Source organism: Strigops habroptila, chromosome 2, assembly GCF_004027225.2.
Source record: "Strigops habroptila isolate Jane chromosome 2, bStrHab1.2.pri, whole genome shotgun sequence".
In the NCBI taxonomy this organism is placed as follows: domain Eukaryota; kingdom Metazoa; phylum Chordata; class Aves; order Psittaciformes; family Psittacidae; genus Strigops; species Strigops habroptila.
This window is the reverse complement of record NC_044278.2, coordinates 97,697,205-97,721,756: the sequence shown is the minus strand read 5'-3', so window position 1 is coordinate 97,721,756 and position 24,552 is coordinate 97,697,205. Positions and strand designations below refer to the sequence as shown.

General features: G+C 38.0%; 1 protein-coding gene across 1 annotated transcript; it reads left to right on the top strand.

Moving 5' to 3' along the window:
* Nucleotides 1-3,254: 3,254 nt before the first annotated feature.
* UFM1 (ubiquitin fold modifier 1) lies at nucleotides 3,255-15,261 on the top strand. The gene is made up of 6 exons (XM_030476735.1): nucleotides 3,255-3,533; nucleotides 3,622-3,678; nucleotides 4,081-4,138; nucleotides 9,626-9,665; nucleotides 10,060-10,092; nucleotides 13,880-15,261. The coding sequence occupies exons 1-6, from the start codon at nucleotides 3,460-3,462 to the stop codon at nucleotides 13,945-13,947; spliced, it is 330 nt and encodes a 109-aa protein (XP_030332595.1). The 5' UTR covers nucleotides 3,255-3,459; the 3' UTR covers nucleotides 13,948-15,261.
* The last annotated feature ends 9,291 nt before the right edge of the window (nucleotides 15,262-24,552 follow it).

Genomic DNA, 24,552 nt, shown 5'->3' with positions numbered 1-24,552 from the left:
CTTATCCCATGTTTCCCTACTGACAGAAAAGGAAGATCTCCTTGCTACCTCTGCTGCATCAGCTCAGACTGTTCCCTAAGCTGATCAATGCTCCGAGGCAGCAGGAAAACAGCTATGTCTTCTGATGAACTGACTCACAGGTGGTTCCACTAAGCAACAAACCCAGAGCAAAAAGCAGCAAGCAGGCAGGAGACCAGGAACAGAAAGTGAAGCAGAAGAGAAGTGAAGCAGGGAAAAAATCAGGACCTTTCCTTTATCATGGGGGTTAGCACAGCTCAGTCCATCTGGTGAAACCACAGCCTCACTAAGAGTAGAAGGAATCAGACTATTATCCATGTGCTTGGTATGAACGTGGTTGGTTGGAGAAACACTGTGTTTCTTTTGCCTTCCTCTCTCCCTCCTGTAACACATTGCTTGGCAATGCTTGTTTGTTTAATTTGTTGTTTGTGACCATAGAAGAAAAGTTTGCTGAGTGCCAAGATTTAATTTTTTGGATACCTGCTAAAAAGCTTAATTCGGTGTTTTTCCCTCAAAGATTCTTGGAAGTGTTCCTTATTCAGTCCAAAACTGACCAAGCTCAAAGCACGTCTTGCAGGTGGGAGATATTTTAACACATTTCTTAGAAACTTCAGATTTCATACTTCCAGGGAGTTCTTAAGATGGATGCTTGTGTAGTAACCTTTCTCTACATGGGCACTTGTTTTGTAGCATCAAAACTGATGTTCTTCAAATGGCACATGCACTCATGCAGTTATGTACCAATCAATAGATCTTGGTAAGGTAGTATTTTTGTTTACTTCCTTTCTTATTGTTCTATTTCCCCTCTCAACATAATAAAACTAGGTCCAGCAGGTGGCTACCTATGTGATGCAGGCATGTGGGATGACTAGCTCCTATGTATTGCGATACTTTTGTCTCTTGCAATGCTATTTACACCTAGAAGGATTTCCGAAGGATTTCCCTGAAGTGCTGTCAGGGGCATTTTAATTCACCTCAGTCACATCTTAGCATGCAAAGGGATATATTTTTGATTATCTTCTGGTTTGGTGGGATGTGATTTGTTTGGTTGGTTGGTTGGTTGGTTGGGTTTTTTTACATTTTTTTGACTTAAAAGCTTTCTGTTGTACTAGTGCATTTACAAATTTCCAGAGATCTCAACTGTTTTAAATTGGTCATTTGTCATCTACACAGCTAGAAAAGTCAAAGCTATGTCTCATTGTTATCACACAACATATTTAAGTGTGAGCAAGTAAGAGCTGTAGGGAAAACATTTCACTTGCAGGTAAAGGAGGTATAATTTTGCTGGGAATGGACCAGTTTTTCTGAGTTGAGGAGAATGTTGTGTATAAACCCATTAGTGAGATACAGTCACCTCTAATCCATCCCTGGCTTGTCTGCAGATGGGACACCAAGTCTCATTGCCTCTCCCAGCTAAAACAGAAAAATCATGCACATTCCCCTTCCTTCATTCACTGTAAATTCTCAGAAAAAATTACCAACCCTGCTACCTTTTCGAAGAGGTTTAAACAGCATAGTAAAATTATAAATTTCCTGCAGTGGAGAAGTCTTGTTTTTATGTAACCACTTGGGTTTCTGAATCTACATTCAAAGATCCTGATCCTGTGTAGTGGGTTTGCATTGCAAGGTTTTGGTAGCAGGGAGGTGGGGGTGTGTGTGCTGTTCTAAGCATTACAGCACACATGCTGAAGAGATTTAACCAAAAAAATTTGGGTAATAAAAGCAGCCCAGCTCCAACTGCATGAAGATTTGGTGTCACTTCCTCAGAGGGGAAGTCCTTACAGTGAAATGCAAGAAATGAAGTTCTAAAAGGATCAGTCTCTTATTTCACATATGCATTAATGACCTTGGCACAGAAAACAGCAATGCATTAACAAAAGCTGCAGATGGCAGAGAGCTGTATAAATCAAAGGTATAGTATCATACAAAAATATCTTCGAAAAGGGTAAGAATAAATATGCGACAACATTTAGCTACACAAAATACAAGGTTACATGCTCAGAGATTATAATTATTTCTAATGTAAGAAAGATTGAGTCTCTTAGAAGGAGGGGGAGGAAAAAGACTTGAGATCACCAATGGATTACAGAATGAGTATGAGCCACCAATGTGATACACTTGTGAAAGGCAGACACAATAACATAAATGCAGGAGAGAAAAGGAAATATTAATGCCCTTGTACAAGCTGGTAATGAATTTATTCTAGTTAATTTTTGGATTTTTTTTCAGTTTTGTCTATGTTCAAACAAGAGCCACACAGGTGAAAAGCTATATTTCATGACTGGGACAGTCCTTTAGGTAAGAAATTAGTGACTCCAATGTGTCAATTGCCTTTTACACAGCATTCCTTCTACCTTAACCCTAATTCACCTAATTAAAGTGAACACAACAAAGTGCTTGCCATGGCCTATCTGGCAAGCAGTGTGTGATAACAAGCACCTCTGTCTACACTGAAAGCTGTCCTTCATGCAGAATGTAGAGACTGGATAAAATATGAAAGCAGTCTGGCAGGATATTTCCTACAAAGGCAATACTGACATACGCAGAGATGGAAACTCAGTCCTCACCAACCATTTTATTATCCAATTTAACTTGAATATAAAACATGCATAAAACAGGCAGCTTTATATAGCCTTTAATAAAAATTAGCTTGCCAAAGTCACAGATGAGTAAAACTGGAAACTGCTGATTTTCTGCCATAAAAGTATCCATCATTATTCCAACAAAACTCCAACTCCAACTTCCCCATTGCATGGAAGATGTGAACAATTCTGAATATTAAGGGGGTGGCAATGTGCTTTTCCACCCATCTTCCCCTGCGTAACTTCAACAAGCACCTGCGGAACATTTCGGTTTGAGGACACACAGACTCAAAACCTCAGGTAAACGAATCTAACAGCGAAGCATCTTCACCCTCCACGTTACACATATATATTTGCATATACACACACACATAAGCCTGCAGTTACATACAACACACATTTAAACCCAGAGATCCCTTGTTGCTCGGAAGAAGGGATCTCTGTGGACCCCGACAGCCCCGTGCGATGGGCGCTAGCTGCAACCCGCCGTGTCCCTTAGCCGTGCCCTGGCCGGGCCACGCAGCCTGCCAAGCCCTCGGTGCCGGCCGGCGCGGTACGAGGTACACCATACTCATCCCGCCCACTCCCGCTCCTGGACCGACCGGACGCCGCTCCACGACGTCTACGGAAACACTGGATCCAGAACTTGGGTCCTACCTCGGCCGCGAGACAGCCAGTGTCACTGCCTTATTAGAAATCCTCAACGCCGTTCTCCAGTGCACCTCGCCCACCTCTCAGCGTCTCCCCTCCCCGCGACGGTGGGGTGTCGAGACACAACATCACCGCTTCCTCCCCAGTAGCTTTCGGCGGGGCAGGTTCAATTTTCCTTTGAAGTCAGGCGCGCCGCGGACAGCTCAGGATGCGGAAGGGGCAGCGAAGGCCCCGTCAGACGGCCGTTGACGTGTCGGCGGGGAGCGGCGGCGGGAGCATCATGTAAGTGAGCGGGGTTTGGCGCTGGCTGTCCCCTTTGTCCCTTACCTCCCCCAGTCCTAACCCGATGCTTTCTCCTCATTCTTCCCAGGTCGAAGGTTACCTTTAAAGTGACGCTCACCTCGGACCCGCGGCTGCCTTACAAAGTGTGAGTGGTGTGGCGGGCTGGGCCCGGGCCGGTGCTGCAGCCCTGCTGCGTGAGGCGAGGCGGCTGTGGAAGGCGGCGGCAGCGCACACAGGCGCTCCTGAGCCGCACAGTTTGCTGCTCACCCTGCCAGGTCTTCCGCACGAGAGGAAAAGACATTTTACTTCCTCTGTGTGAACTGAGACGTGGTTTACTGTAGTTAACTCACTTGCTGGGGCTGTTCTTTGGTCTACTGCTATGCATATATTTTCAGGTTTTGATCTAGGCCTGAAATACTACATGCACACCTTTGGTAAGAGTATTGCCGTTGGTGAAAGCGAAGTTTTAATTAGTGGCTTAATAGCAAATAAAGTTCCTATTCAGTTTGTCTTAGCAGTCACATGTTTACTTACATTGTAATTTCAGGTTAAGTGTGCCTGAAAGTACCCCTTTCACAGCTGTCTTGAAGTTTGCTGCAGAAGAAGTAAGTAGAAAGTGATGATGATGCTTCTAAACCTTTTGAACGTTCCTGAAAGCGAAAGCTTTTCAATTGTAAAAGGCAGTGGTTAATTCAGCACAAAGAATGCTCTTATTAAGTGTGCACAGACACAGGCTTTACTTGTGTCAGTGGTAGCCTGTCAAAGCTTTCAGAAGTTAGTAAGTAATTCTTGCACAATTTACACATCAACAGCAGGTATTGGCACGCTTCCTGTTCTTTGCAACTAAGCAGTTTTATATATCAGTAACATAAAACATTGTGACAGTGAACATAATTAAAGATACTGCTATTGAATATTTAATATTTTAAATTGCTTGTGTAGAATATACACAAAATTCCTTAGAATTATTCAAGAAATTCGTAAACTCTTCTCACATTCAGTTCCGGTAATCTCTAATTTTGGAAGACACAGTTTTTGATTATAGAAGGTATTGACATTAGGCATATTGTCTAGATTAAAAAAACAGACACCAGTGACTAAGATGAGGAAAATGTGTTGTTTGATTTCTGTTTGATCTGTCCCATAGAATCCAAAACTAATAGGTGCCTAAATCAGCCTATGTAATGTATTTGAAGAATGCATCCTGTTTGTTTCAGATTAAATATACAAGTATTAAGAGATCTTCATCTGTGTGTAAACAGTAAAATAAAGGGCTCAAAAGCATGATGGCATGATGGCTTTTTTTTTTTTTTTTAATCAGCAAACACATTCAGCTGAGAGCCTGTTCTTGCAATTCCCTTTCTGAATTTTTAGGAAAACTTGGGAAATTTGGGGGTTATTGAAAATTTAATTTGTTCAAGCGTTAGAATTAATGAAATAATGCAATAAATAATTAGGAAGGATAATAGACTCCGTGTCTTGATTGTCCTTATGTTGTTGGTGTTACACCAACGTGTGACAGAAGTTCTAATCATCGGAAACACAGCTTGCGGGAGGAGGTTGTGGATTGTTTGTTTTGCAACTACTTGAACAGAACAATGTACAGCATAATGAATGCTGTTAAAGATAGTTACTGATTTAATTGGGGTTTTTTAACTATGTATTTTTTTTTCCCCAGTTATTTTTAATCTGAACAAATGCAGCTGTGCCCACATAACCCCATATATAGAGACCTAGTATGAGGGACCAGGGAGGACTGAAACAGGACTGAGTAGTTGGAGATACCAAGTGGGAGGGTTGCCATCAAATTTGTTATCTTTACCTACTCATGGAACCACAATGAGTACGAGTACTGCAGTGGTTCCACAAGTTATAGGGTCTTCTGTGAAATGGATTTAGAGAAGAACTAATTACTTAAATGTTCAAGTTAGCAAACCATTATTTTAGTTGATGTGAGTATTTTGAGTATCCATGGGAGTTTTGCTGTTTGACCTCAGACCACTCTGGATCAGTACTAAAGCTTTTTACATCTCTGTGAGACCAGGCAGAATTAAGTGCTTTGTAAAGAGAGCAAAAAGGACTGTTAGACTCTTCCCCAGGAATGAAGCTCCTTTGATCCTTTGTGCAACAGCATTGAAAAGAACGAGAAAGAATTTTTGTCTTCTGTAATTGTTTCTGCTCCTTGAAATGCATAGCTTAACATTAACTTACGCCATGTGTTGTGATTCAGATGCTTTGTATGAAATATAACAAAAAAATCAAACTGTAGCCCTGGATTTTGGACAAAGTTGTTAGTTGTTCTCCAAGGGAAGTATATTATCCTCTCAGTGATTAAAGCTCTTTGGCAAGAGAAAGATTGAAGTTTCAGCTGTTCAGCCTTAGCAAGTTTCTGCTAAGTCATTTTTCAGAGTCTTAAAGTTTGGCCAAATCATAACCAGAATTCCCCTGGAATGTTAGAACTGTAGCCATAGTGTAGAATGGTAATCTTCTGTTTCACAGTGCTTTGTCAAAAGTTACAGTTTTTCCAGGTAAAGTTGTCTGAGTTACTTTCATGACACAAAACAAAGTGTGTTCCTTTTTTCTGTCATCTCTAGCACATCACATAACACGTGAAAGTTCATGTACACAATTCACAATTGGCAGAGCTGGAAGTGAATGAAAACTATCATTAAACTAGGAGAGGTCTTGGGAAGTCTCATTTATAGCAGCGTCAGCCCTTCTCGATATATACATTTGGTAGTGGTAATTTGGATAATGCAAATTTAGCTCTTTCCTTAGTTTTTATTTTCTCTGTTTGTCTTACAGACTATATATAAAAAATGTAAATGAGATGTAGAGTACTGGAAACACTCCTGTCTTCAGTTTTGCTCTATTTATGGTCTTTCCACAACTGTCACAGTTTATTGTGACGGCATTAATGTTCTCATTTACAATGTGTGGTATCTTATCAGGTTTTTTCCTTTATCTGTTAGAGCCAGTTGGTACATATCTCAGGTGTACATTTGCCTGATACTTATAAAAAAACCTGTCTTAAATTGTGGATTATTACTAAAATAGTAATCTATTTCCATTTAAAAAGCTAATGTTTATTCTTTCACAAGCATGTTTTTTTGAAACTGTTATTCTAATGTTACTCTTGATAGATTGATACTAAAATACTATGGTTTAATGCACTTACCTGCTATTCATTGTGCAAGAAAGAGATGAGTTTGTTACTGTAGAGGATTTTTTGTCATCATTATAAGAAGTGAGAGACCAGTATAATTGTTGACCTATGATTGTCACCTTTTCCTTATAGTTTGGCTGTAGATACCAATAAATATATTTCCTAGCATTGGAGAAAATAAATTGTATGACAGCCTCAGTTATCAATTATAAGGTTTTTAAAGCAAACAATCTCTTTAAAGTGTGAGTTTGGGGCTGGAATTTGATTTCAAAGTAAGCCAGGGATTATCTACTGAATACAGAACTTCGCTGCTTGAGTATCCATTTGACTTTTTTATCTTGGAAAGCTTGTGTGTTTTCAGCATGGGAAACATACACTTAGCAACCACAGGAAGGATTTTTGATTTAAGTAGTGAACCATATCGCACCAAATTATGTGTAATTATTTCCAGCGGTAGTTTCCCTTTCTGTTTTATATTTGTGATGATTTTTAAGTGCTGACTATATAGTTGACAGCTATTGCTGTTTGGCCCAGTATTTTGGGCTAAGATAATGTTTTATTCTCTTCTAACACAATACAATACAAAGGAATAAAATAATCGTAACTAGTGCTTCACAGACCGGTTGCCACACAGTTCTCATGTGTACCTGGTGTTTCACCATCAGGTAGATTCTCCTACTGAGAAGCAAAATAAAACAAAATCAGTAGAGATGTCCATCCTCCTGTGAATGATCCATTGCATTGTTGTGTATAAGAAGAGACACAGAATGAGGAGAGGCACTTAACATTTTAGAAGTTACCTGTTTGGGTTTTATCGGGTGATATAGGATGAAAGATCGATGGTATCACTTACAGTGGAAATCTGCTTGTTGAAAAATAACTTAATACTTAAGTTAAACATGTATTTCATACTTCTTCAGGGTTTTTTGGGGTTTAGTCCTTTACTTTTTGATTTGGAGATGGACTCATTCCAGGAGGCTGCATTTAATATGATTGACATTAATCCCACTGTTTGAACCTTATAAATTCATTTTTTTCCTATTATGTAAAAAACCAACCAAACAAACAAAAAACACAAATAAACAAAACTGCAAACCCACAACTGTTAAAAGATTTCTCTTCAGAGTGCTAAGTCAAGATTCCCAGAGTCAGGGAACTTGACAGTGAAGGCTTGCTTTCTTCAGCATATTATGCGTATACATTAACTGTTACAAGATGACATACTATTTTTTACATTCTTACTGTTCAATACATAGCTCCTATTTTATTAACTTCATTATTCAGATCTTTCTCTGAAGACAAATTGTTACTTTGCTTGTGGTCTTTCTACAGTGACGCTGGTATCTAACTTACGTTTGCAGAAATTACTGCTTTCATGTCACCCTACAAGATGAGGAGCTGACATGATTTACCTGCTGTGGATAAAAAGCTAGGAGAAAATAAGTCAAAATCTGCTGATTTTGTGTGTCTGGAGATGAAAAAACCCCACATTTTTTCAGTACATTAATGATTAAATACTGTATTCAGGCATGGTTTCTGTGAGCTTTAGCTGTTGCTGTCAGTGCATGGTGTTTCTACAAATCAAACCTGGAAATCTTAAGTTGAGCAATCAGAAAATGGGAAAAGCAAAACTAGTGAATGCTGTTGAAAGAATGCTGTTGAAAGGCACGGCTGGGCTGAAGTGACTTGTTTGGGGCAGGTGGAAAAGTTCTGCAGTTCTTCCAGGGAAACACTCATTGTTAGCATTCATAGTTAGCTTCCCCTTCTTTTACGCAATGTGGAGAAGTGCTTTGTGAGGTGGTTTCACTGATGGTTGCTCATCTACTTTACTGTGAGGATTCTGAGGCACTGGAACAGGCTGCCCAAGGAAGTTGTGAATGCTCCATCCCTGTCAGTGTTCAAGGCCAGGTTGGACAGGCCCTTGAGCAACCTGGTCTAGTAGGGGGGTGTCCCTGCCCATGTTAGCACGGACTAGACAATCTTAAGATCCTTTCCAGCCCAAACCCTTTCTATGATTTTGTGGTTGCTGAGCCACCAGTCTTACCTTAGGGGTTGTTCACTGTGCCAAGTAAAGGAAGCATGAGGAGCAAACTTTGGTCCTCAGACCAACCTAGTAGCACTGATTGACTTTTGCCCACCCTACCCTTTCTGTCCTGTGTGGTCCAGCCACATTATGTTACATAGTGCAGGATTTTTCTCTGGCCCTGCCTCGCTCCCTAAAAGAAATAATTATTTTTGGCTTCCCCATGTCAGTTCAGACCTTCTGAGATAGTTTGAAGCCTATATGTGATGCTACCCCACCTGAGTAAGGCTTTTCATGTTCTAAAACTGACTACATATGATGTGCATGGAGGTGAGGTGCTGTGAAGGTGTGAGAAATCTGAGAAGGAGGCCAGATCTGATGCAGTGCTGTTAGTGCTTCCTTTGTAAGCAAATCCTGAAATGAACTCTTCTGTTGCAGTAGTGCAGTTGGAGAGCTCCCAGCACAGCCAAAGAGAAAGCTAGGAAATAGCTCAAAATTAACCAAGATTAGCTCAAGCTAATTCTATTTTAACTCCTGTTAGACGTAATAGATATGCTTTGAAGTTCATTTCCATACATGCGTTAGGTATTCCTTTATTTAGTATAATAAAAACTAAGTTCTTAATTTGGTGGATGCTTAACTTTTATACTGTATCCAATGACTAATACAAATTGGATTTAATTAGTTGTTTAGTACTGCAAATTTCACGCTCTTTATTGAGGTGTCTAATCATCTTTGACTTTAAACCTTTATTTTGCTATATCTGTAAATCTGAGGGAAATATTTTCTCATAATTTTGTTGTACCTGAACCAGCTAAAAGTTTAGTTGATTTGAATATTCCCTATGTATTTTCTTCTTTAACTATGTCTCATGTAATTTTGCCCTACTCTTACTTCCTTTAGTTCAAAGTTCCTGCAGCAACAAGTGCCATTATAACAAATGGTAAGAATATAGTTTTTATATATATGTATTTACCTTTTTTTTTTTTAATTTGGTTTTTTTTTGTAGTTTCATTTAAGGGGTATTGATAAAAGCAAAAGTGTCTTTTCTTTCACAACCTCTACAGACTGCAAACTGAATTTAATAATATTGCAGCATTATTAAAATTGCTTATGCATGGTATAAGGGTATTAAACCACGAATATAATTAATTTGGTTTTGTCCAAATATGTATGCAGAAGGTTTCTTGTTAGCTCATGTGATAAGACTATTTCTGGTTATAGGAAATAGCTGCATGAAGACCTGATGTAATAATTATATCTTGTAGGTATATTATAGTTTTTGAGCTCTAAGTTTAACCATAATATGTCTCTTTCATCTTTCCCTCTTCTTCTAGATGGCATAGGAATAAACCCAGCACAGACAGCAGGTAGGTTATTATTTATGTAGCCTAGTATTAAAAACCTCAGTTATATTTCTTTTAAACTAGTGCATAGCACTTGGGGTTGATTTATATTTTAAGTTTCGATTGCTTAAATGGGAGAAGCATTACCCAGTAGTTGGAAACTACAGTCAGTGTAGTATGTAAAAAGTAAAACCCACAGAGCTATTGTTCAGCATTTGTTTCTTTAGTTCTGTGAAAAAATTAGGTACTTCTGATCTTCAGAACTTAGCTATTTAGTGTGCAGTTTAAAAGAGCAATACTGTATTACATGCTACTGAAATAACAAGTAATAGCTATATTTTTTTCCCCACGATACCTAGTTGAGCAGTATTCACTATTTTAGCAGCATTTCTCCTGTGGTATGTTAAAAAAATAATGCTTGGGTTTAGAGCAGGAACTTTAGGTGCTTTGGAAAGCATGCTCTCAAGAAGAGAGGATCTTCTTGGCAATAGCCCTCTTGGTCTCAACAAGGGGTTCCATGTGAGAAATCTCTGATTTCAACTGTGGAGGCTTCCTCTGAGAGTTTCTCTGTCACAGAAAAGTGTAAATCTTTTCCTTGTTACTTCCTGAAATACATGGAAACATAGTCCAGATGTTGAATTGTACTAATAATGGTCTGTTGTCTGGAGGCAGGCTTCTTTGGACTTGTTGTTGAAAAAGCTATACTTTTAAATAAATTTGGAAATTATTACAGTACTTTAATCTCAGCCCATTTGAGACAGTGTTAACGGTGGAGTGGAGTGTCTTGTTAGGGAAGAAATGTTCATAACTTTCTACTAAGAAACAATAATAATGGCTTTGGTGCTTGTGGAACCCAGTCATCCAGTAAAACTTGTGAATCTCATTTTACTCCTTGTAAATGTGATGAACAGTTGCTGGAGACTTGCTGCTTCTCTGTTTTTTGCATGAAATCTCTACAGCATCTCATTCATTTGTGCCCTCTGTCTGCCAGTCCTTATGAAGATAACACACCTTTTTTTCTTTTTTTCTTTTTTTTCCCCTTCAGATCTAGCAAGAGAATAAGAAAGTAAGGTATTATCAGCATACTTAGCTATGTAAGACAAATAGCATAAAGTAAATCCTTGCAGAGCACATTAAAGTTTCTGGTGGTTAGAAGAACAGTTGCTTGATGTTAGTTTGGGGAATTTCTTAGAATTGTGAAAGAAACCATGTAAGTGTAGTGACCCATTTTTGAGGTCTGTGATTGCATCCACAACATTTGAAAATGAAGATCAAGTGAGTGTTTGGCTTTCTGCTCCACTGGAGGTTTCTGACCTTCCTGGGCTTGCCTTAGGACTCCTGGATTATGGTTTGACAGGTATACTGCCTAAGGCAGACTCCTCAGCTGATGCTGCCCTTGTCATGATCCCATGACAAAATATATTAAAAACAGATAATAAAAATAATAATTTAGTTTCGCTACTAGATCATCACCCACATGTAAAGCCAATTTTTCATGTGACCAGTCAAGAATACTTGGCAAAATAGGTAAAGTCAATTGCTTAAGTTAAGGTATACTTCCACTGTTTCTCAAAGGTATACTTTCATTTCATATTATGTAGTTCAAATTAGTTGTAGCTTAATACTGCAAAATACATATAGTTAGGGCTACTTGACTCCTGGATGCAAACATCCATATGGCAGTTCATCATGCTTGCAGCTGTGCATATTGCATTCGCATCTCCAGTGGATTTGCTTTCTCTCTCCTAAGTTCGTGTAAATGTTGGGGAATTATTCAGTAGAATTGTAAAACAGCATCTCATAATCAAGAATCAGGTAAATGAAAGGCATCTAGATGCAAAACTTTGTCATTACAATTGTAATCTTATCTGCAGATATAAGATTAGGCACATGGATTAATTTTTTTAACATAGAAGGTATCGTTGTCCTGACAGTGCTGTGTGATGTTGCCCTTACAAAGGGAGAAAAAAAGAAACAAAACAACCACAAAACCACACACACTCCTGGGAAAAACAAACAAGCAAACAAAACAAAACCAAGCAAACAAACAACCCCCCCCCAACAACCTACAGCAAACCCAAGACTCAGACCAAAATCCCTCTTCAGTTTACAAATGGACACATATAATTTAAATATAACCTTTTGTTGAGTCTTATTAATTGATATCTCAGAAACTTGGTAGAGTAAAACATACTCCCTCCCCCCCCATTAAAGTTCTTGAAGATTGAACAGTTGCTTTGGTCTTCAAAAACTTCCCAAAGTAAGATGATAGAGGAATAAAATCTTAGCAATCCTTGGGGATTTCAGAGATTTTTGTACTGTTCCACTATTTCTACACCTTTCTGAATAAAAGTACTCCTCAGGTATAATTTTCATTCTCCCTACCTGATACTGTGGAGCAGGTGAAATGAAAGCTGAAAAAACTAGGCTTAGCATTTAATTCTTGTATTGATTTCAATTTTAAGTCCTGTATGCTTCAGGGAATAGTATTTCATAACTTTAATAAAACCACTGTGATATTAATGATGGAAAGAGACTGAGAGGTGGAATGAACTGTTGTCTGCATGAGATGCAGCTGTGGCCTGCTTTAAAGTGTTAAAGAGTTTTATGATGGCCCTTGCAATACAGAAACTTTTCATATATATTAGTAAGCTTAGTTCTCTGGTTTGCTGGTGTGACAGATTTGTGTACAATGGGTTTTAGAGATCTCTTCAGTATGTGGTCTTGACAGATCTCTAAAACCAGGACGTCTTCTGATAACACATTCTTTTGAACTGATTTTCTAACATTTGTTATGTTGAATAAGTAGAATAGTTTTTATCCTGATCCACATGTGAGAAAAGTGAAGTTTGAAAAAAGGTAGCTTTGTTGCAATACAGTAATAACTTGAACAAATGTTAAATAATCTGTTTTATAAGAGCACTCTGCGTCCCTGACATGGGGTGCCTGAAGCGAAATACAATTATTCTGCTTCTACAAGTCAACACAACGAGTAAGAATAGGTAAATATTATTAAAATCTGATGTTGCAGAATTACATATCGTCTGTTTCGTGCAGTAGCAGTATGACTTAAAAAAGAAAGTTCCATACAGTAATTCAATAATGCATCACTTTTAGCAATGTGGTTTCATTTTCAAAGGTTACATTTAACAGAAGAACATAGCAACCTAAATGACAATCCTGAACACAGGCAAAAAATATCCTAGATGTCTAAGTATTAGAAACTTCTAATTTTCATACTATGTCCTCTTGAAAAGACTATCATGACTAAGACTATACAGTAATAAATATGAAGTTTAAGATTTTTTATGCTAAAGTGAGACTGACTTATTCTTGGATATATGGAGAGCCTTCCTAAAAGAAAAGTACAGCTAAGGTTCCGAAGTTAGAAGCATGTAAGTAACTGAACTGAGGAGAGAATTAAAAATAAATATATGCATGAATGGCCTCAAGATAAAAAAAAATGATTATGGATAAGTAAAACATTTCTTGGTGTTAAAATTATTATGGCATAGAAGTGAAAGCACACATTCAAGTATGCAGCTGCAACATTTGAAAGGCCATAGCTTTCAAGCCCTATTAGATGACTTTGGGACTGGTATTTTTATTTAAAAATAAGGGCTTTTTAGAATAAGAGGGATAAAATGAAATTCCACGAAAACAAAAAAATATATGTCTGGTATATTAGAGGAAATACTGCAAAGATGTTAAACACTGACCTAACATTATTATCCTTTAAATGTGTATGCTTGTTTAGGTAAAATTTTATTCTGTTGGTTGGTAACACATTCTGTTTTGTTTGTTTGTTTAGGAAATGTATTTCTAAAGCATGGTTCAGATCTACGGATTATTCCCAGAGATCGAGTGGGGAGTTCTTAACATCTCCTGAAAGCTTTGGAATAAGTGACATTGCCATGCCGCGAAGGTCTATTTATTTTGGAACTCCAAAATGCGACTAATGAATTGGCCTTTTATAAAGCTAGTAAAAATGACTTCCCAGGATTTGATTTTTTTTTATTTTTTTTTTAAACAGAGATAAGGTTTCATTTTCTTATTAAAATATATTGACTCATGCACTGATTCTTCCTGGACTAGTTGAAAAAGGGGCTGATTGCATGTTATGTTCCTGAAAGCAATCTGGATTTCTTTGTAGGTGTTACTGACACCACAAGGGTAAACACACAGCCACAATCAATAGATATTTAAAATATTGGTTATTGTTGAGCCTACTTTGTGGAAGAGGGAACTGTGTTATGATTTTGCTACAAAAAAATTGTTCCTACTGAGTGCTAAAACTTTTTTATTCCCACTTCTCCCTCCCCGCCCCCAAACTTACTTTCCATGTTCAGAGGAACAGTTTTCACATAGTTCAAGAATTAAGCTCACATAGAAGGGAGATTTCAGGGGTCATTCATTACTCAAATAAGTAAATAACTGCCAAATGTTCCAAAGTCATTGGAAGATTTAATTGCTGCAGGTATTTTAGATAAAGGAGAAAACAGGTTTTTATGTGTTAAAACTTCATTTGATGTATTGTGAAGCTAAAGGTAATTTCAGAGAATTTATGAGACCTAATCTCCTCACAGGAAGTGCCATCAGATGAGAAGGATTGCAGCATAATCTGGGAATATGTAGGAACTGGTCAAATATATCATTCCTTTTTCAGTAAACTAATGCTGGTTCTTTTAAAAAGTCTTGTTTTATTGCTGCATGTTACATGGGAAACAGTGTAGAATTCACTGAAATGTTTGTGTTCAGATTATGTGTTTCTTGCTTATAAATTGCCAGGGGTAAACTATCAGTTGTGTATTTTAATTAGAGAAAATGCTGCTTTCCTTGATCTTGTAATCTACTTTGTGATTAATATATTTGGCAAAATCTTACCCTGTTGCATTTTTTCCTATCCTACTGAGTTTAACAGAAAGAACAATGGGCAATGTAGTGCTTGGTTAAATAAGTATTGTCACAAATACAACTGTCCTGTGCAATAATCGTGCTTTAGAACGATGTTCAGATAATGTGTCAGGTGGTGCAGAAGTACAAAATGCCCTTCTGAGGGGGTGTAAATTGAGTTCATAGAGGAAAACTCTTCTGAAAGTGATATATGACTATAAACATTTTCCAGCTCTTAAGATGAATTGTAAAATTCTGGATTTTCCTTTATTTTAATAAACAATTGTATGAAAAAAACAAGTGCAAACTTTTTTCTCTCTCATATTCTTAATTAGATTTCAACAATAATTAAAAACTCTGCCCTTTAACCTTCTAATCAACATGCTTTGAGATTCATTTCAAGCTAAAAGATTCTCATTATGCAGACTTCTACAGAACACTGCCCTTAAGGGGCAGAGGGCATAGTTTCTATTAATCTAATGCCATGATATATTAGGGTGAGCCAAATTAATTGCTTGTAAATTTTGTCTGCAGATCTCTTCACTGCCTGAAAAACCACCTGATACTGGAATATAACAAACACAAACATTTTTTTTTCTTTGTCTAAAGGTACAATATAGTTTTCAAAAGACCATCGTGATTAAATGCATTTTGAAACTTAAGGTGCTCTGATGCTTATCTAAAAGAGAGTTACGTAAAACTAATTTCAGGTGGTGGCTAACATTTCTTACAGTGTTACTTAGGTAATAACAGCATAAAGTGTTTGACATACTGCATTGAAAGTAGTGTATGTAACATGCAAAGGATTTGTTTATTTGGAACAGTAAGTGGTGTTTGTAGTTCTTTCTGTGTTAATTACAACTTTGTTGCCATGTGGTCTCTAAAATCTGAACATAACTTTTCTGTTTGGTGAAGAGCCTTAATTTCAGTGGTAAAATGTGCTTAGCAGATGTTTGCAAGTTGATTTGACATTTGCAAGCTCATTTTGTTAAGTTATGTTTGACATGGTTGTATGGGAAAAAAATTAAGTTTAGAACCAACCTTCCTAGGGCTTGGGAGTTGTCACCAGGTGGTGAAAAGTGCTGTGCTGGCTTGTCTAACAAAACTTCAAAGCATACTTTACAAGTCAACTCTACCTGGAGTTTATCTTGTCTTTGGCTGTGATTATAATTTGACTGGTGTTAAATTAAAGGCTTCTTTTGTTTGTGATTATCTTTATCACGCCTTTGCTGAAGTCAGTTTAAAGGGTCTTTTTTCTGTATTTTACATTTGTAAAAGGATGGTGGGTCTAATTACAAAGATATCCTGTGAACTAATTTTGGGAGAACCATAAACGTGAAATGTGCCACCAAAACTTTTAAAAAGCTGCAATAATTCTTTTGGTTTATACAGTGTTATAGAAGTCTTATTTTTCTCAAATCAATTATTAGAATTTGAAGATACCATGGAAATTTTTCAGCATTGGAAGTACATTGATCTGATGAAGTACAAACGAACTGGAGGAGTTAGGAAGTGGCTCTGCTAATAATTCTCAGTTGTATGGCTTTTTTCCTTGTGTTCCCAAGTCACAAAATCCAACTTTTTTTTTTTTGAGATTAGAAGAGCATTTTCCTCTCTTGTTTCTACTAAATAATAAGCATAAAAATCGTTGACAGCAGGTCTCAAAGCTAAGAATTTTTCTTTTTCATGGTTAAGTTAATGGTGAAAACCCAGGCCTTGCTGCTGCTCCAGTAATACAGTGAGCAGTTGGAGCAAGAGAGAAGCTGTGCCAGTATGCCTGCAGAGTGCAGTGGATGTGGAAGGTGCTGGGGTTGCAGCAGTCCTTTGTACGGCAGCATGTGGGTGGCCATCAAACAGAGCACTTAATGGGGCAGTGGAAAAATCTAAATCCTGCAGTCATCCTAGCAGCGCTGTGTTTCAGTGATTCTAGCAGGAGCTGTAAGCACCAGCTGGGTAAAATTCAGTCCTTGTGCAATACATAATGTTCAGATTTAAATACAGTATACCTGACTGTACATCTCAGTAGTGAATTTCAGCCACTGTTCCTACTGATGGCAGGTAAATACTGGGGAGTATTCACAAAGGCTAGCATGGTCTTTTGGCAGCTAATCTCTGCAAACTATTTTTGAAGTTAATGGAAGTGGGAGTCATCCAGAGAGAGATTCAGAGTAGCTAAATGAATCTTCAGTTCTGAATCATCCTCTGCAGGAGCCTGTCTCTCTTTACTGCATAGAGAAAGCTGTTGAGGTATTAGCCTGCAGGGGCTAATGTTAACCTTTGCGAATACCTTCCCCAACAGGCACTTCCCCCTCCCGTCAATATTATATGTTGTAGTACTGTACTACCTACTCGCTGTTGTTTGATCTTGATGTTTAGCTCATGGTACAAAGCTGCCAAGGACTTGTTCAAAACCCTGCTTACAAGAATTTGTTTGAAAACAAACCTGCTTTTGAATGTAATATAATTAGTTAAATGCTCAGGCTCCACTCCCCCCCCCCCCCCCTTTTTTTTCTTTTTCACAGCAGCCTTGGCAGGAATGTGGGGAATACTTATTGTTCTTTACAGAAAGCTTTGTCAGGTTAAAATTAGTTCTGTCTACAAAGAAAGAAGAAAATGTGTGTACCAATAAAGAAAACAAAAGACTCTTCTACTTCACTTTTTCAGAGTATAGAATTGGTCCCCTTTATCTCCCTGCAGAGGTTAAATGCACCTGAAAAGCAGATTTTAAAGAGCTTGGAACGTGTTCAGATAGCCACTAATAGAAGAACCAGGTGCAGGTGTTCCTGTTTATTACCACAAAGAAAATCCTAAGGCTGAGTGGGAACTGTCAGGGTCTTTCACTAATGAGAAATACCTGGTGGTGTGTGTAAGAGCTGTACCATCCTCAGAGGCTTTTGATCATTTTAATGGAGAAAATCACTCTCTGATTTTGAACAATAGATAAAGTTTGTCCTACAGTTAAGTCCTATTTATAGGCCTTGGAAGTAATCTTTGTGTGGTGTGAATGAGAAGATGGCTATCCACAATCACTTTCACTGCTCATGAGATTTGACAAGAAATAAGTCTGGCACAGTCTGGACATTAAAAAAGGTTCAGGATTTGTCTCTGTGGAATTCTGTCTCAAAGGTGAAGTGCCAGCTCAAAAGTGCAACATATTTATCTTCTGAAAATTTGGCTATTTGGCTATCGATAAAGGTTCATTGCTAGCTGGTGAAAAGTTTAAAAAGAAACAAAAGGGGAGGGGAATAGGTTTTCTCTTACCTATGAGGCATGGTTGTTTTGCAATTACAAGCTCACAATGAATGTCTTCTCATAGGAAAAGCTGCAAGATTTTAGTAGATGTGGACTAGTTTGTTTGCTATCACGAACATCTTTTAGAAATTCAACTAAAGAACTCTGGGCTATTTATAAGACAGTAAACGTGAGGGAAATGGACATATGAAGCATGTCATTCACATCTAGTGAACATTCTTGCTATGGATGATCAGAAATAGCTCAGTATTAATATTGATTCATGCTCCTAACACTTTATAAGGATTAGGCATTACTTTGAACTGCTTTTCATGTCTGTTTTCTCTGAAGCAGTTTGTAATACTTTGGATTGCGTGCTAGCTTTGCCAAAGTGCTGTTAGTTTTTACTGTGGGCCAAACTTACTGCTATGACTTTTGCAGAGTATAGAAATAGAAATGCTTCTTCTACACTAAGCTCATCTTATGGAGACCTTAACTATATATGTGTGTAAGTTACTGACCTGTGCAGATCTCTCGCACTTTCTAGAGAAAGCAGGACCTTGATACTTTAACTAGTTAATCAGAATAAGAGCTGCAGTGGAGTGTGGAGTGGTGAGTTGTGGCTGAATTCCAGTAATAATTCCAACCTCCTGTAAAGGTGGAGAAACTATAAAACTATATCGAGTCTTTGTGATTCTCTCTCGGCAATAATGTTGTTGTCCCACTTCTTCTTCAAGGCAGAGCTAAAGTCAAGGCTAATCTTAAGGGCCCTGTCATGTATCTCTATTATACAAGTTATTTTGGAAATGTTTGCATGGAGGGACTTCTCACCCAGGTAAAAATGATATGATCAGACTCAGAATATCCACAGACACTGTGCTGACCAACTTTTTCTCCTGATATAGAATCACAGAATGGTTTAGGTTGCAAGGGACCTTAAAGATCATCTAGTTCCAGCCCCTCTGCCATGGGCAGGGACACCTTCCAATAGACTATGTTGCTCAAAGACGGGTCCAGCCTGCCTTGAACACTTCCAGGGCTGGGGCATCCACAGCTCCTTGGGCAGCCTGTTCCTCTGCCTCACCTCATAATGAAGAATTTCTTCTTAATGTCTAATCTAAATCTACCTTTCAGATTAAAGCCATTACCCCTTGTCCTATCCCTACGTGTCCTTGTAAGGTCCCTTTCCAGTTTTCTTGTAGGCTTCCTTTAGGTACTGGAAGGCTGCTCTAAGGTGTTCCCTGAGCTTTCTCTTCTCTAGGTTTCAGCCATTTTATCTGTTCTTCGTGAGGGCTGCTTTAAAAGGTTTAGATTTGTTTCCTGGATATTACATATGACTTGAGGCCTAATTACAGGAGTTGACAAGGAGCAAATGTTCGTTGTTTTTTATTCAAATTAATTGCATACAGAGTTGTTCATAGTTTTCCCCAATAGTTTGCCTCTGTCTGCAAAAGCAAGCTTTGCACTATGGTAAACAGAAGTGCAGTACCCATTTCCTGCTTGCTTACCAAAACGAGATTAAAAGCGTCATCATTAAGTGATTGTCCTATCTTTTGATAATGTAGACTTGATTTTGTGTCCTGGCACAAAATAATTTTTAAAGCCTGTTTCAAAATTAACTATTAGCCAATTACTACAAGCCAATTAAAAAAGCAGTGAGGTTGTTCCCTGTCTTGGGGAATGAAGAGTGAGAATTCTGCAAACATACAGTACAAACTGCTCAAATGAAGCAAATTACCATCTGCAGGTTGCTGTGCAAGAGTGGCTTCAACAGTTCTTGTAGCCACTCAAATGTGTTTGCTGCTAATTTAGTTTTCTATTTCTTGACATTTTGATTCCGTAGAGCTAGGCAGAAGAGCTATTTCAAAGCTCTCACAAAAGTGTGCTGATTTCTTGCCCCAGATTCATTGCTTTTACCTGACTGTTCAGGTTACTGACACTGGCACATGGTTATGTTAAGCACATAGTCTTAGAGCTGTTACAATTTCAGTAGCAGCAGTCAGCATTGGACTGTCGGACCTGTTCAGGTTAGTGGCTTCCAGAGAAGTGAGGTTCCCTTCTGCGCAATTTATTGAGACACCTTTGGATGTTTTCTGCTAGTAAGTTACCAATTCTTTAATTGGTAATTCTTCAGAAAGCATTAAAATTAAATCTAGGTAATGTGGCATGCTGCTCTAATGTGCATGACATAGAACCATATCACAGGGAAAGTGCTGCTGAAATAAAGGGGACTGCTGTTGCTGTAGAAGAGACTAGTCCTAACAAATAGACAGTTTTGCATATGGGACCAGATTCGTAACTCAAATTTGTCTTGGGTTTTTTTTGCTAAACTTGTGAATTCCGTATGAGAGTATTTTTTTCTGTACTGTCTTTATGGCTTCTTACACGATAAGGAGGGAACCCAGAACATCTGGGTTGACAACCCAGTGCCCCGAACCAGACAGAGGACGATTCCAGCCGATGTTCTGGGAATGGTGTCTCTGTTGTACATCCACAGCCAGCAGCTAAAACAAGAGAGAGGTCATGAGTAGAGAGGGAAGAACACTGACTGCCTAAGGCAAATCTGCAGAGAGTGAGCTCCAAATACCAACATGTGTCCATGTTTGCTCCTTTTCTCTCTGGTGGGTGAACCTTTCTTTGCAGTTGTTTATGTATGAGTGCAGACTAACCACATCTTTCTTTAGCTTAGGTATCTGCCTAGAAAGTGGAGATATGGCAGAGCCACAGCTCTTCCTACTTGACCACTTTTTACGCCTGTGCTTTCTCAGAATACCTGTGAAAGGGGTTACAGTCTTTGACCTCCTGCTGGAGGGAACAGTCAAACTGTTAGTGCCGTCTACTGTTGTGTACAAGCTGTGATGCTGTGACAGTTGCATGAGAAGTTTGGAGTCTGATAGATAAAATATAAATGCATGTTTGTATTCATTGTGATGTTAATATCAGTCATTTTGTAAATTACATTTTTTTATGTTTAAATTGAAAACAAAGACAATGTTAGATGTAGCTAATCAGCTAATGTTTATTGCAGTAGCTTTCTAAACCGTATTTTCCTCACGTGAGCAAGGGAGGAAATGTAAATAGCATTACTGTAATGAAATGCTGTCAGAGGATCCATGTTGCTTGAAAAATTAACATCTTTCAATTCATTTTTACATTGACATTTCCATTTAGCAATAGAGACCCATTAACTTGTGACAGCATTCTGTTCTATTGCTATGGGCTCTTGAGTAGGATACAAATAATACTGGCTAAGGATAACAGCAGTTAAGCATCTTTACCCCCAGCATGAATGGTGAAAGATCATACAAATATTCAATGTCAGTAAGCACCACCCATGCAGAGCAGATTATTCGTGCATGAACAAGGGCACAGTCCATCTTGCCAACTGTGCAGTAGTTGATATTATCCTTTATAGGTGACAATGAAATCAAAATGGTGCAATTATTTATGTCAGATTCATTTAATTCCCACTTCTTGACTAAATAAATACTGTTCCAGATGAATGTGCCTGTAGCAGAAAATAAGAGTGGCCAGCGTGAGCTCAGATACTGATTATTCTTATTTCATGGCTCTGTTTTGGCCAACTCCAACTCTCTCCAAGGCAGACCTGTTCCAGAGAGGGATTGCAGGACAGTCAGTGCCATGTAGCCTCAGGTCCATGAATCTGTCATTTAAAAGCTAACATTTACCCATTTCATTCTTATTTGTAATCTTGTGGCCATAGAAATTTAGGATGGAGATCTTCCATTGATTTTCAACCTTCACGGTCAGGGATCACTGAAAATTTAAATGCCATATCTAAGCATCTGCAAATGACAGAGGAAAGCAATTTTAGCTATGTGCTTTTGTGAATTAGCTTGTGACTTTTAAATTTCTTCGGTCCTACTGACATGCCAGAAGAACTTAATAATGTCAGAAAAATTTCCAGCCATGGAAAACGTTTGGGAGAAGTGAGGGGGAATCTCTAGAGGATCTTTAAAAAGAGAACACTTGGGTATTGTAGGGACTGATGAGACTTGGTATCTCATTTTGTTGTTTCAGTTCTCTCCAAATTTTCACTGGTCACCACTGCTGTATGGTTATTCCATTGTCCCAGTTCCAAACACTTCCACATATGAACTGAAGAGGCAACTCATCTCCAGGCATCTCTAAAAAAACATTCTTTACTTCTTTGGGTTCTGACCATTCAGGACAGTCATCTGTCCATCACTGCTATTGCTGTAGGAGACATCATGTCTGTTGTCATCAGTGTAGACTATTTTACCTCTAAATGATTAAAGTAATGCATTTTGCCCTGGGAAGCCCTCACAGCTAAGGAAACATAGCAAATGCATAAAGTGTCTTGGGCCTTACTCTAAAAAGAGTTAAAAAGTTATCAGGTATTTTTAGCTCTCTGAAATAAAAATGAGAAGAAAGCCTGTAACTTTACCATTTTATACTGAAAGTGGCAGCTATCAAAGTGAAGTACATATTAAGTTGTTCATATTGTGCTTTAGATGCAAATTTTATTTTCAGTTTGAATGGTGAGATCACCTGGAAAAGAAAGCTTTATTAAATTGCTGCTGTGATATGCTTGCACTGCTTGATGACCTCAAATCAGAATGACAAGGAAAGGCTGTAACAGCTTCCAGTGTTCATCACAAAATCAAAATGTTTGTAAAGACAACTCAGGGTTGTCTAGTTAGTGGAAATGATTTTAAGTAAACCGTTGACAGCTTTTGTCTGAAGATTTGGTATTTGATAGTGCTAAATGTGAAATAAATTCTTGCTTATTAGTGCTCAAGTATTAGCTTTAATAATGCTTCCCTGGTATGAGTGAGGGATATTACTGCATACTTTATCATCTTCTGCATTGTACTTCAATTCATTTTCCAGTGTAAAAGCTAAATGAAGACAAAAGATTATTTCCATTATCCAATGATGGCAAATTGAAACATCAATTCTGTCCTTAAAAAGAAAGAGCAACAAACTGTGAGGTGGCAAATAAGTAGTCACAATGTCAATAATATGTATTCATGTGAACTTTTAGTATTAAAAAATTAAATATTGTTCTAAACTGGATGGGGAAGATTTGCAACTGAAATGCACTGACTGGCTCATTTTTGTTTGCCAAAACCAGTGTCAGCACCATTCTATTTGATTTAATGCAGAAGACTGTAAGCACAAAGGATTGTAATTTGTTTAGTGCAATAATTCTTCAACTATTTCTGTTGTCAACAGGCTTGCATGAATTATATGCATTCTACATAGGTGGAATTTCCAAAGAGATCTACAACTGTTCTGGAAAATTTTTAGGGTTCTAAAGTTGAAAAAGGCTGAATAAAATTGATCTAACTATTAGTTCTGCAATAGTTAAAGAATAAGGCAAGAGCAAGTGTAACTGTGCTAGAAAGTGCTTCTGCAAACATGTTCTTCTTTTAAAGTACTGGTAAAAAAAACTGCTGCAGTCTCTGGAGGTTTTCTAGTGCAGCGTTTTACTACACTTATGTTTAGAAAGTTTTTCCCAAAGTCCATTTTAATTTGTGAAAATTAAGCCTGCTTCTTCTCCCTCTTTTCCCGGTGTATAGTTAGAACAAGTGGAGAAACCAATGACTGCAGGCACCTATTTCTACAGAATATAGGAGAAGCCTAGTCAATAAATTTAGGCTAAGTGGACTACTAGCACAGGTAAGATGGATTCAAGTCAGGGAGGCTTTTACAGAAAACAAACATGTCCTTAATGCACCTAATGAACATGGCAAATGTGGGAGATGATGCTTCCTGTTCTCTGCACATCATTGGTTTTATTGGCTTCCTAGTTATCCACAATATTGCTGGTCATAAACTTAGGCAGCTTAAGAAGCTGTTTGAAACTAAGCTGAACACCTCCCTCACTACTCAGCCTTCTCCCCAGAGATTCTGCTTTAATTAAACTCCTGTCAGAGGTATTCAGGCAATAAATTAATTTGAAATCTTATAACCCAAACTATTCTATGGTTCTAGTCTATGATTCTAAATAGCTCTTTCAAGTCAATTAATTTCTTGCATCATACATTTAAAGATATTAATCTTTCTTCACTAAGGTGCCTCTTTCACTCTAGTTAATGCTGCCACTTTTACACTTCATTCTTCTTTGTTTTTTTTCCCCTGAGTTCTCTTCCCATCTACCTTTTTATAATTTCCTTCTTCCTTTGTTTCAATTCAGTTCAGATTGTCTATAGTTAGCTTGAACCTTGTTCCATCTCAGCTCACTGAATTCCATTTTTTTCCTTCTTTTCCTAAGACCTTTCCACAGTCTTCATTTCTATTATTTAATGTAGTACAGTTAAAGTGGTCTATGTTGCTGGCTTGTTCTGAATTGCTGAACAGCCCTTCTGCCTG